This window comes from Bombina bombina, chromosome 1, assembly GCF_027579735.1.
Source record: "Bombina bombina isolate aBomBom1 chromosome 1, aBomBom1.pri, whole genome shotgun sequence".
NCBI lineage: Eukaryota > Metazoa > Chordata > Amphibia > Anura > Bombinatoridae > Bombina > Bombina bombina.
Window position 1 is genome coordinate 1,287,661,756 of NC_069499.1, and position 13,773 is coordinate 1,287,675,528.

General features: G+C 37.2%; 1 protein-coding gene across 1 annotated transcript in view; it reads left to right on the forward strand.

Annotated features, from left to right (window-relative positions):
- The window catches only part of PEPD (peptidase D), a 999,359-nt gene that overhangs the window by 928,084 nt on the left and 57,502 nt on the right, over positions 1-13,773 (forward strand). The window contains exon 13 of the mRNA XM_053701517.1: positions 6,365-6,549. Within this exon, the coding sequence (XP_053557492.1) occupies positions 6,365-6,549 (185 nt within the window). The remainder of the gene's footprint in view (positions 1-6,364; positions 6,550-13,773) is intronic.

Below are 13,773 nucleotides of genomic sequence, written 5' to 3' on the forward strand. Positions count from 1 at the left end.
TGTTCTAACCCCCTAAGGGACCACCAAGTTGCCCCATACGGAGGATTACACCCTAGGTAGGGCATCCCACATCCCAATGCCCTTGGACGTTGGACGTTTGCCAGAGGCTCAGACCAAGAGCCTAGAAAGACATCTCAACAGGCCTAAGAAGATGGCAACCAGCACCCGTAGGTGGATCTGAACCCAGGACCCTCTACTTGCAAGCCCAAAGAGCTACATTTCCTAGAGGATCAAAGGGCAATACCCCAAGGTCTAAAGACCACAGGGTTTACAAGGGACAGGCTCTAAACAAGCCCCCTAGCTTGGGAAGACAATATAATCTCCAAAGATCCTTACAGGATCAGCCTCCAGGAAAACCCCACAACTCCTGGCAGACAAGCTGACCAGGGACAAATACCGGGGGGAAAAAGGAATACCCAAACCCCTGCGTTCCCAATTATGAGAGCGTGCGGGATACTTGAAAGGAAAAAAGAAGAAGGACATATCCGAACTTCCAGACACAGATGACCCAACCGCCCAAGAAGGTAAAGAAACAGCCCCAGCAATCTACGAGAGGTACCTGCGACTAGGCCACAAGAAACAGACATCCAGAAGATACCAAGAGAGAAGATGAAAATCGCCATCCAATCTGGTACCCCAGATCTCCAGAGGTCATCCAAACCTCCAAACCATTTGGGAATGGAGAAACACGGTTCCGAGGCCAAAGGACCTCCTGAACCCACAATGAAGCTTTAGCAAGGTCCAAACCCGGAACCCCCTTAACATTAGGAACGGTAAAGAGGACCGTATACAATCCCTCCGTCACTCCGTCCACTGAGGAATGAGGAACGGGTTGACGAATAAGATCTAGTAATGTAAGGCAACAAAAAAAACAACACTTTACCAAAGTGAACGACTCAGCACCCGACAGGATAACCAGCACACCAGCACCACGTGGGTGACATGAACCATAAGGAACAGCAGCTAGCGCCCGACCAGTACCCGCCTGGTACAAGAACACTCCGGAATTGTCCAAGGTCCAAGAAAATGGAAGCTCCCGAAGGGAACGATAACTTAAACTATAAACATAACTATGTTGTCATATAGTAATGGGCAACTTCCGAGAAAAAATGTTCCCAAACGAAAAATCATAACAGACATGAGCTTCCTAAAACAAATCAAACACATCCTAACCGGATCAAATAAAATGAAGGCAGCACCCGAGGGTGAACGCCCAAGGAGATTGGGCGTACTAACAGGTACAGCCGATCAGAGGCCTCATTCTCCCACGCTCAGAACTGGAACAGATACTTAAAAGAAAAGAAAAAACGGAGACATCAAGGAGATTGGCTTCATCCCCATACTTCTAACCCAGTTTGCCTTCCAGCCCAGAAGACCGAGGATCCCTCAGCCCATTAGGACTGGGATCCTCCAACACTGCCAAAACATGCCTTAGTAGGACACAAAGATGTGCCAGTCTATAACGGAAGGCAAAATGATCCCCCGCCATCTATGGACGACCTTGGCCCGAGGGTGGCCGTCGCTTCCCCAGAAGGTTGAACTGACTCAGGCGGTCCCACATCCGACAAACCTCGGTTAACAGAACACGGACAGTATCTTTAAATACCTTTCTTGGAAGGTATAAATGTGCCAGCGCCATAGATATGGCCATGCAGAACTGTGCTGTAACCTCTAGAGGAAACTAACCGCCTTCTGGAGAAGGAGTAACAGCCATAGAGACACCTGCTTGCGTAGCAAAAGAAGGTTCTGGGGAACGCGCCTCACAGGACATGGGATCCTCTGGGGGCGGATGGCTCAACGCACTCTAAGTTCCCTGATTCGGGGGAAGAGAGCACTCTAGAATGGCATACGGAACATAACTGATGGGCATGGATAACCCGGGCCATTTCATACTCCTCGCAAGACGTATACTCCGAATCAGAGATATCCGTCTCCAAAAAATCAGAATCCTCCATAACTTTAAGATTGCAACTATGGACAAACACTAAACGGCACCTTACACCCCCAATGGCTGGTGTACTCACCACCTCCTGTGAACCAGACAACTAACGAACAGACTCTCTCCGTCGCCACTCAGTCAGGATACGGAAATGAAAATACAAAGTGACCACACCCGGTCACAAGGTGCACCATGTAAGCCAAAAAGGCGCGCCAGTCCAATAGGACCGCGCAATCTGATGATAGGCCATTATGCTCCGAATAACCATGAGCCCGAGCGTCACTACACATTAGCAGACAGAATCACATAACAAACATGATTAAAGTCCCTCCTGTTCAATAACCCCTCTCAGGAGATATTAACCCTTGATTCCATAAGATATATGAGTCCCACTGGGACAGAGAGTAGTCTCGCTTCTGACATGGACTTGAGTAAATAAAGGCAGGCAGCGAAACAACGCTGATTGCCCAGGAGCTGTTAACATAAGTCGGAATGGTTTCGCAGAAAGACTCTCCCTGCATCTCCGGACTCTAACTTTCATCCATGCTTTCACTGAGAGGCTGACAGGATTACTTAAAGCTCCAGTACCATTTCGAAGGGTACTAAGAGAGACTATGTTCAATCTTCTGACACTTCTCTGCCAACCTCCTGTGACGAAAGGCAAAGAATGACTGGGGGATGAGGGAAGTGGGAGAGGTATTTAAGCCTTTGGCTGGGGTGTCTTTGCCTCCTCCTGGTAGCCAGGTTCTGAGTTTCCAAAAGTAATGAATGCAGCTGTGGACTCTTCCACAAGAAGAAAAACACATTTAATATATCTAATTCTATATGATTACTTTGTAAAAGTAAGTTCTTGTATTGTCTTGAATGCTTGTTTTATGGTAACTTTGCATTCCTCACCATTCTGAGAGTTCTATTATTGTTTTGGGGCCTTGTTGCATATAATAGGAATTCACACACTAAACTTTTCTGTACTCTTCACTATAACTCTCACATCATCTCTGAAGAGCACTTACAGGCAAGATGTAAACTTAAGAAGGGAGATGTCAGTGCCTCATACTGAAAGGCACTAATAGGAGTCTGCAAATAATGAACTGGTCAAAGCAAACTATAAATGTTTATCATGCCATTGAGTACTTATGTGGTTAAGGACTGTAACTTATAGGGACAATAACTGGAATTTGTATGAAATTGTTGATTCATATCTGGGAAACATTTTGCAGTAAATAATGCAACTTCATTTTTATTTTTGTGCTTCTTTTTTCCAAAGATTATTTTGCCCTATTAAACAGTAGGGCTCTTGCAAACCTCACTCTCCATACGAATGTGGTTATTGAAGAGATTAAACATTCTCTACTGCAAAACCCTAACATCTACTGTTGTCTTAAAGGGGAAAGTAAACATTGAGATTGTATTTGTAATATAAAATGTTTCATTATGTATAGTAAAAAACAAAATAAATTAATTTGCTATACAAATATTTTTTTTTTCTTTTTTCATTTTGCTTCTTTTCCTGTAATTTAACTTTAATTTAAAATGTTTGGGTTTTCCAATTCTGAGACTTGAAAGTGCACACTACAGATGTTATAAGTTATAGCCTGTCACATATATGAGCCACAGCAGAGCAAATGTACTGCAAACCTAAAGTTAAAACAGCATTCAAATAAAAATTTAAAAATAACAGTCAATTCACCCGTATGCACAAAAAATAAGATATGTAAAATAATTAAAGAATAAGATGCATTGTAATGAAACAAACATATAAAAAATGTTTTTTTGCACTATAAAATCACATGAAATGTTGAGGTTCAGACTGTTTCCTGTCTGACTAGGCTGGATAACACAGTAGTTGAGCATATATCACAGTATAATGACAACGTATATTTTACATATTTATATTGTGTGCTTATTACACAAATATTATTAAACAGACATGTTGAAAGTATATAATGTTTGCTTTAAATCACAGTTATCATACACTGAATCACTGAAGTTCAGATGGTTTAGTACAAATTAATTGACAATCTCAAAAATACCTATATATATATATATATATATTTATAGGACTTTTAAGGTAAATAGTTATAAACTTTAACATAATTTCAATTTAATCCTAATAAATTCAGTTTAAACAGCATTTGTTTTTTTACAGTTGCCAAATATGTTAATTATCAATTCCCTAACCATTTTTGACGTATTTGGTTTACTAATTCTTGGGTTGGGAGCTTGGAGAAACTCTCTCTCTGTGGGGGCTTCATTATAGATGAACCTTCTGTGGGCCCCTAAGCATGATAATCTCTCTCACTATTGTGATGTGTTTTTTTATTATACATATGTGTAATAGTGGCCCCTTTACTTTTGACTCTGTGCTTCCTCCATATTTGGTTCCTGGGGGAGCCTATGTGGAGAAATAGGTTAGGAGCTAAATGTATTTTTAAGGATGTTAGCACATAGGGTCATTGACTGTTCTTTAGCAAAGTAAAAAAAAAATAATTCATTTTTACTTTCTTTAAAGGGATACTAACCCCACATTTTTTCTTTCATGATTCAGATAGAGCATGCAATTTTAAGCAACTTTCTAATTTACTCCTATTACCAATTTTTCTTTGTTCTCATGTTACCTTGATTTGAAAAAGCAGTAATAAAAAGGTTAGGAGCCGGCCCATTTTTAGTTCAGCACCTTGGTAGAGCTTGCTGATTGGTTTGCTACATTTAGCCACAAATCAGCAAGTGCTACCCAGGTGCTGAACAAAAAATGGTCCGGCTCTAAAGCTTACAGTACTGCTTTTTCAAATCAAGATAGCATGAGAACAAAGAAAAATTGATAATAGGAGTAAATTAGAAAGGTGCTTAAAATCTCATGCTCTATCTGAACCACGAAAGAAAAAAATTGGGTTTAGTATCCCTTTAAATTCAGAATATGCCACTGCCTATGCTTTTGCTTTAGCTATTACTGTTTTTCCATTGCATAACAAAAGGAGTCTTTAATTACCAAATCGTTAGTAGGCTTTGTGTCCATATATTTGATAAGTTGATAAATGAAGCATATAATTATGTAAAAAAAAAAAGCATTTTTTGATAGATCAGACACCTTAGTTTGATAGATCAGACACCTTAGTTTGATAGATGAGACACCTTAGTTCATAGCATGGCAGGTATGTATGGTACTCAAAAGTAGAACTTGAATTTGTAGCTGAAATAGAAAATTATTTAAACATAATTAAGCATGAACAGGGTTTGATCACACAGCAGTATAGCAAGTTATTGTTGTTGAATGTGTACTACAATTTACAATAAAAAAAAATGCATGGCCCAGTTTTAACCTGACATAAATAATATCCACCCTAATGTTAAACACATTTCTAGGTTTTAATTAAAGGGACAGTCAAGTCAAAATTAAACGTTCATGATTCAGATAGGGCATGCAATTTTAAACAACTTTCCAATTTACTTTTATCATCAAATTTGCTTTGCTCTCTTGGTATTCTCGGTTGAAAGTTAAACCTAGGTAGGCTCATATACTAATTTCTAAGCCCTTGAAGGCAGCCTCTTATCTGAATGCATTTGACAGTTTTTCAAAGCTAGAGAGCATTAGTTCATGTGTGCCATGTAGATAACATTGTGCTCACGCCCGTGGAGTTACTTATGAGAGGGCACTGACTGGCTAAAATGCAAGTCTGTCAAAAGAACTGAAATAAGGGGGCAGCCTGCAGAGGCTTAGATACAAGGTAATCATGGAGGGAAAAAGTTTGGGTAATAATGGGATTATCTATCTTTTTAAACAATAACAATTCTTGAGTAGACTGTCCCTTATAGAAACCCTTAATAATATAAAACGAGCCAAAAGGTTAATCCTAATGTTCATAGAATCAATATAAAGCTACATCTAAACAAAAGCGCATATAATAAGCACATTAAATGAGAGCGAAGCATTGTAAGGAGCAATACCAAAATACACAGCATATATAACATAAAATAGATATAATAATATAGTAAAACTGGCAACAACATTTATTCATGATGTACTGTATTTCCATGTGTTGTCGTTGTACTATAAATTCCTCATTGGATATTACGCTCATTTGTCTGCCAGGAGTAAGAGTAATAATGTGCATAGGAACGCACAGACTGTATATTTGACTGGTTTCTACGTAGTTACATTACCCCTTACACACACACAATATAATCTATAAAGTACATTAACTAAACATCCAGTATATGATTTGCAATATATTATTGATTTCACTGTACAGTTAGTGACCTGTGGCAGATGAGCACTTTTGTAAACAGTTAATGAGAGGGATGGAATACAATTTTCTCGGTTTCATTATAAGGCTGTAAATTGGAACATCTGACATTTTGATACATTTAAAGGGCATCACTGTGTTTGTTCCCCAAACAATAAATATAACATTTGATTTCTTCAAGGTGTTGCTTGGCCAGATATGCATCGTCTAGCCGACAGAGTCCATCTGGAAGAACTGACCAAAATTGGCATCTTAAAAGGAAATGTTGATGAAATGTTGAAAGTACATCTGGGTGCAATTTTCATGCCACATGGTCTTGGACATTTCCTTGGAATTGATGTCCATGATGTTGGAGGCTATCCAGAGGTCAGTGCTGTATGATAATATAAAAGTGCAATAAATCAGTACTATTAACAGTGGTTTGATCCCACTTATTACTTTAACAATATTTTGTTTTATTGTTAATCATTTCTTTACTCTTTTCCTGGTTATTTTGTGTTGCAGTTAATAATTTCATTGAAAATCCTTATCTGTTTTAATTTATTTTTTCTCTATCTGCTTTGTTGTCATCTTCTATGAGTGCTGAAACTCTGGTTGATGGAGGAATCTTGGATTCAGTAGACAAGTGAAAAACTTTAAAATAGTTGCATCATGGGTAAAAATATCATGCAGGAAATGAATTATACAACAGCTACGTCTCTCCCAGCACCTGATTTACAACTCCGATCCTACTTAGCACAAAATCATCAGCTTAGCACAAAATTACCAACCATTGCTGGAGTCAGATGGGTTAGCTGTACAGCTTTTACAGCAGCCTCATTTACAGCCTTATCTCAGATCTTTGCACCAACTTGAGATTTATCTTTGGTCCTGCAATTTTTGATGAACTCTATTGTTGATCCATTATGGGAATGCATTATTTAGACAGATTGTAGAAATACAAGTGTTATCCTGTCATTCACCTTCTTTGATCTTACATTAGGATAAGGTAGTTCTCTGGCCAATTGCTGTATGCCTGCTTAAAGGGACACTGAACCCAAATTTTTTCTTTTGTAATTCAGAAAGAGCATGCAATTTTAAGCAACTTTCTAATTTACTCCTATTATCAATTTTTCTTCGTTCTCTTGTTATCATTATTTGAAAAAGAAGGCATCTAAGCTTTTTTTTGGTTTCAGTACTCTGGACAGCACTTTTTTATTGGTGGATGAATTTATCCACCAATCAGCAAGGACAACCCAGGTTGTTCACCAAAAATGGGCCGGCATCTAAACTTACATTCTTGCATTTCAAATAAAGATACCAAGAGAATGAAGAAAATTTGATAATAGGAGTAAATTAGAAAATTGCTTAAAATTTCATGCTCAATCTGAATCACAAAATATTTTTTTTGGGTACAGTGTCCCTTTAAGTTGGTTTCCGAGTTTCAGACCCATTATGAAATCTGGCTTCCTTCATTTTGTCCTAATAAGAAACCATTAAATAGGAAATTACCTTATAACCTTGGACGGTGCTCAATGTTTATACATTTATATTGATTTACTGTCACATTTAAATTAAAATGTACCAATTATTTTATGGTCCAGCATAACAGACATTTTGGCCATAACAGGTTAAAAAATAAAACTATACAGCTTGAAAATAAGTGATAGAATCACCATTTCCTAAAATGATAGATTATAAAAAAAAACCTAGGAAGCTTAGGCACATCATCTTGTCCTATTTCAAGTTATGTTGCTCCTTTCACAATGAGTAGACCACACGCATGTTTCGTCTTTAGTGTAGACCTCAGGCCTCCCCAACAGGCCAGGTTTTCAGGATTACTTTGGATGAGAGCAGTTTCTAATTGGCTGGTGAGGCTGAATGTAGGATGAAGGTGGAGGATTACAAATCTGAGCACAATATTGCAATTGTAACAGCACTACTCAATTTTTAAAATGTACCAATGTCCCTTTATTGAGGTGTTTTAATGCATTAGCAGTTAGAGTGACGTTTCAGGCTACAAGAAGGCCTCAAACACCTCAATAAACTGACATTTGGTCCATTTTAAATTTGTTACAATTGCAATGTTGATTTCTACTGGAGGGACGGTTTGTAGAGACCCAGTGGTAACATGCACATTCCACTTGAAATTACTTCAAGAAAGCCAAGTGCTGTGCTCATTATTTATTTTAGGATTACAAATCTGAGACATTTGACCAGCCATATAGGTATCCCATTGATTACATTTGTTACTGGATCCTATAAAAGATAAATCCAGCCCTGATAGCTCTAGAAATAGAAAAATACATGTATGTTAAACAAAATGATATGTAAAGTTTTTAGACTTTACAACAAATCACAAAAGTTCCCTGTATGTTTGCAGAAAATCTGTGCTATTTGGTTTTATGACTTTGTGTTACTATAAAATTAAAAAAAAACAGTTTATGTATACCCTCAGTTGAGGGCCCTGCAAACATTTGGACTACTCTGGCTAAAGGAAAACCTATTATAAATGTGTACTGTTATGTATAAGAAATATAAATTGTTGGGTAGTGAAAGTCCTCTTTTCCCAACATTCTAATAGTATTATTATTTTACAATTGATTACATTTGTTTTATTAACGGGACATGAAACCCAAATCTTTTCTTTCATGATTTAAAAAAAAATAATACAATTTTAAACAACTTTATAATTTACTTCTATTATCTAATTTGCTTCATTCTCTTAATATCCTTTGCTGAAAAGCATATCTACATAGGCTCAGTAGCTGCTGATTGGTGGCTGCACATAGATGCCTTGTGTGATTGGCTCATCCATGTGCATTGCTAATTCTTCTACAACGGATATCTAAAGAATAAAGCAAATTAGATAATATAAGTAAATTGAAATGTTGTTTAAAACTGTATTCTATATCTGAACCATGAAAGAAAAATGTTGGGTTTAATGTCCCTTTAAGATATTAAGTTTTCAAAATTGGGTTTATTGTTATAATAATTTATTTTCAAATTTATAAAATAGATTTTATATATAGTATAATATAATATTCTATTTTCAAATATATAATTAAATACATTTTAAATATTGATTAATGGTTGTTATTTCAAATTACATTTGATTTTTTGATAGATATATTTATTTTATTACACTTTATATTCTGTATAACGTGCTCATTATCAAAATTTTATTTTGCTTTATTTATATAATTATTTTAGTAAGACTTTTTTTTTAATAAAATATAATTGAAAATTCTGTACTTAAATATCTGTTTTTGTTTCAATTTTACATGAATATTTTCATGTAGAAATAATAAAGTTAAACATTCAAACATTAAAATTGTTAGTCTGAATACAGAAGATGTGAATATAAATATTAAATAATATGTATTTGTATAACATAATACCCATTCTAACCAATTTAAATAAGTAAATATTTTAAGACTATTTATAAATGTATTTTTACATCATGACCATTACCTTTAATTAGATAAAAATGTATTGTATTATATTTCTACTATAAAGTAATTAAACAGCAAGAGTTACTATTTCATCCAGAAAAACAAGCAAAAGAAAAGGAGCCAAACTGACAGTTTTCTGTCCAACAAAACGTTAGTGAAGTGTCTCATGGCAGTTGTGATACTGACATCAGAAGCTGAGGCTGACATGCGCTGGTATAAGAACAGCCAACTAGTTTTAAATTACTGGCAATAGGATCTGTCTCAAAGTTTGTTCCACTGTCAGTCAAGGATTAATGCACACGATCTATGATGCACTGGCCCGTCTTCATTAGGAGAAAGTGCATCTTTTTTCCAGAAAACAGGGATTTTTATAATGCGGAAAATAGAGTGTAGTTAATAAATGTGTTTTCCTTCCCAATACAACTATGCTTACCAATTGACACATCTGCCTTGGTACTTTTATTCATTATCAAATATATATATCGACTTGAAAATAGGCACTCATAGGACTTTTATAGTGCCTTCTATATAGTATTTATATTGTTTAAAAAGGGTTTTGTATAGCACTATATGTCCTGTGAGTACCTATTATTCAACTGTGTGTGTGTGTGTGTGTGTATATATACTATATATGAATATATATATATATATATATATATATTATTTTTAAGTAGACAACTCAAGTTATTGAGGCCCATTTTGGTATATTTCATGCTAAAATTTCACCGCCAAATGCAATCATATAAAAAAAAATCGTTAACTTTTCACAAACTTTGGGATTCTCACTGTAATTATTTACATACCGTTTGTGCAATAATGACACAAATTATTGTAAAAGCTTCTCTGGGATCCCCTCTGTTCAGAAATAGCAGGTTTGGGTCATTATAATGCCGTTAATTGGAGCTGTGCACCACATTTCTATTATTCCCAGCAGTGAAGGGGTTAATCAGGTAGCTTGTAATGTTAATTTTAACTGTAGTGTAGAGATTACCCTCCAACCCCCTGATCCCTACCTGATCCGCCAAACAGCTTTCTTCCCTCCCTCTCCCCCCACTGGTCACCATCAGTCTGGCAGTAAACAGTTTATTTTTTTATTATTATTTTTTCATATATATATATATATATATATATATTTTTTTTTTTTTTTTTTCTACAGTGTAGTGATTCTCCCACCTCCCTGATCCCCCACCCCAATAGCTCTCTAACCCTCCCCCTAGTACTAATGGTGGCCATCTTTAATACTGTCTGCCAATACTTCATACATATATATATATTTTTATTTAATTTTTTAAATATTTTTGTTATTTTTCTGTAGTGTAGTGGTGCTCACACATCCGGCATTCGTTTGTTAGGGCCCCCCACACCTGTTCCACATTTTTTTCTGTAGTTCAGCTCCCCATTCCTTCCTCTCCCTTAATTTTTTCTGTAGTGTAGGTCCCATCCAGCTCTCCCCCCACCCTGTGCTGATCCACCCATCCGCTTCCGACTTTTCCATCCACACCTCCCGCCGTCACCAGCAGATGATCGTTACAGAAGGTGACACACACAGTGCCACCTTCTGTAATGATCTGGCATCTGCCTTCATATGGAAATGGAACACTGATTGTGTTCTTGTTCCATATGCAGGCAGATGACTGGAGCTCAGGAACTCCAGCACTCATCTGTAACTGGCCAAGACTGCTGGAGCTTCCTGCAGCTCCGACGTATATATACGTCATGCGGTTCAATGAGCTTTGTGTCGCATGATGTGTATATATACGTCCTATTGGATACAACACAAAATAAAGATTATCTAATAGAGAGATTAAACTCCAAATTTAATTTTCTATAAATGTTTAATTATACCTTATTTTTTAAATAAAATGCAGTGCACTTTCATTATTTATATTGCATACTTTACCAGAAAGTTACTATGAAATATGTGGCGTTTCCACTCCCCAGTGAGGCTGTAGAGCATGAAATGCGGAACTCTGACATTCTTATATGCTGCACGGTGATTGGTTGATATGAGCAGGAGATCATTTATAACTTTCTCTTATTGGCAACAATAAGAAAATTAAGAAAAACAACACTTAAGAGATTTTCCAAGGGTTTGTCTCAGAACTGCAAACAATCGCCTAGATTTAGAGTTTGGCATTAGCCGTCAAAAGCAGCGTTAAAGGCTCCTAACGCTGCTTTTTACCGCCCGCTGGTATTTAGAGTCAGCCAGGAAAGGGTCTAACGCTCACTTTCAAGCCACGAATTTTCCATACCACAGATCCCCTTACGCCAATTGCGTATCCTATCTTTTCAATGGGATCTTCCTAACGCCGGTATTTAGAGTCTTGGTTGAAGTGAGCGGTAGAACATCTACCGACAAGACTCCATCCGCAGGAAAAAGTCAGTAGTTAAGAGCTTCCTGGGCTAACGCCGGTTTATAAAGCTCTTAACTACTGTGCTCTAAAGTACACTAACACCCATAAACTACCTATGTACCCCTAAACCGAGGTCCCTCCACATCGCCGCCACTCTAATAAATTTTTTTAACCCCTAATCTGCCGACCGCACACCGCCGCCACCTACATTAATCCCTATGAACCCCTAATCTGCTGCCCCTAACATCGCCGACACCTACATAATATTTATTAACCCCTAATCTGCCCCCCCCAACGTCGCCGCTACCTACCTACACTTATTAACCCCTAATCTGCCGACCGGACATAGCCGCTACTCTAATAAATGTATTAACCCCTAAACCGCCTCACTCCCGCCTCAAAAACCCTATAATAAATTGTATTAACCCCTAATCTGCCCTCCCTAACATCGCCGACACCTAACTTCAAGTATTAACCCCTAATCTGCCGACCGGACCTCGCCGCTACTCTAATGTATTAACCCCTAAAGCTAAGTCTAACCCTAACACCCCCCTAAGTTAAATATAATTTTAATCTAACAAAATAAATTAAATATTATTAACTAAAGTCTTCCTATTTAAAACTAAATACTTACCTGTAAAATAAACCCTAATATAGCTACAATATAACGAATAATTATATTGTAGCTATCTTAGGATTTATATTTATCTCACAGGCAACGTTGTATTTATTTTAACTATGTACAATAGCTATTAAATAGTTATTTACTATTTAATAGCTACCTAGTTTAAATAATTACAAAATTACCTGTAAAATAAATCCTAACCTAAGTTACAATTAAACCTATCAGTAAATAAATTAAATCAATAAACTACAAGTACCTACAATTAAATAAACTAAACTAAATTACAAAAAAAACAAACACTAAATTACACAAAATAAAAAAAGATTACAAGAATTTTAAGCTAATTACACCTACTCTAAGCCCCCTAATAAAATAACAAAGCCCCCCAAAATAAAAAAATTCCATACCCTAATCTAAATTAAAAAAGTTAACAGCTCTATTACCTTACCAGCCCTTAAAAGGGCTTTTTGTGGGGCATGCCCCAAAGAAATCAGCTCTTTTGCCTGTAAAAAAAAAAAACACAATACCACCCCCCAACATTACAACCCACCACCCACATACCCCTACTCTAAGCCAAACCCCCCTTAAATTAATCTAACACAACCCCCCTGAAGATCTCCCTACCTTGAGTGGTCTTCACCCAACCGGGCACCGATGGACCAAAAGAAGACATCCGGAGCGGCAGAAGTCTTCATCCTATCCGGGCAGGTTCCTTTAAATGACATCATCCAAGATGGCGTCCCTCGAATTCCGATTGGCTGATAGGATTCTATCAGCCAATCGGAATTAAGGTAGGAAAAATCTGATTGGCTGATTTATTGAGCTCGCATTCTATTGGCTGATCGGAACTGATTCAATCAGCCAATCAGATTTTTCCTACCTTAATTCCGATTGGCTGATAGAATCCTATCAGCCAATCGGAATTCGAGGGACGCCATCTTGGATGACGTCATTTAAATGAACCTTCATTCGGAGAGTAGGCGTTGTGGCAGAAGGATGGATCTGCGTCGGCTGGAAGAAGATGGCTCTGCTCCGGATGGATGAAGATAGAAGATGCCGCTTGGATGAAGATGTCTACGGTCCGGATGTCCTCTTCTGCCTGGATAGGATGAAGACTTCTGCCACTCCGGATGTCTTCTTTTGGTCCATCTGTGCCCGGTTGGGTGAAGACGGTAGG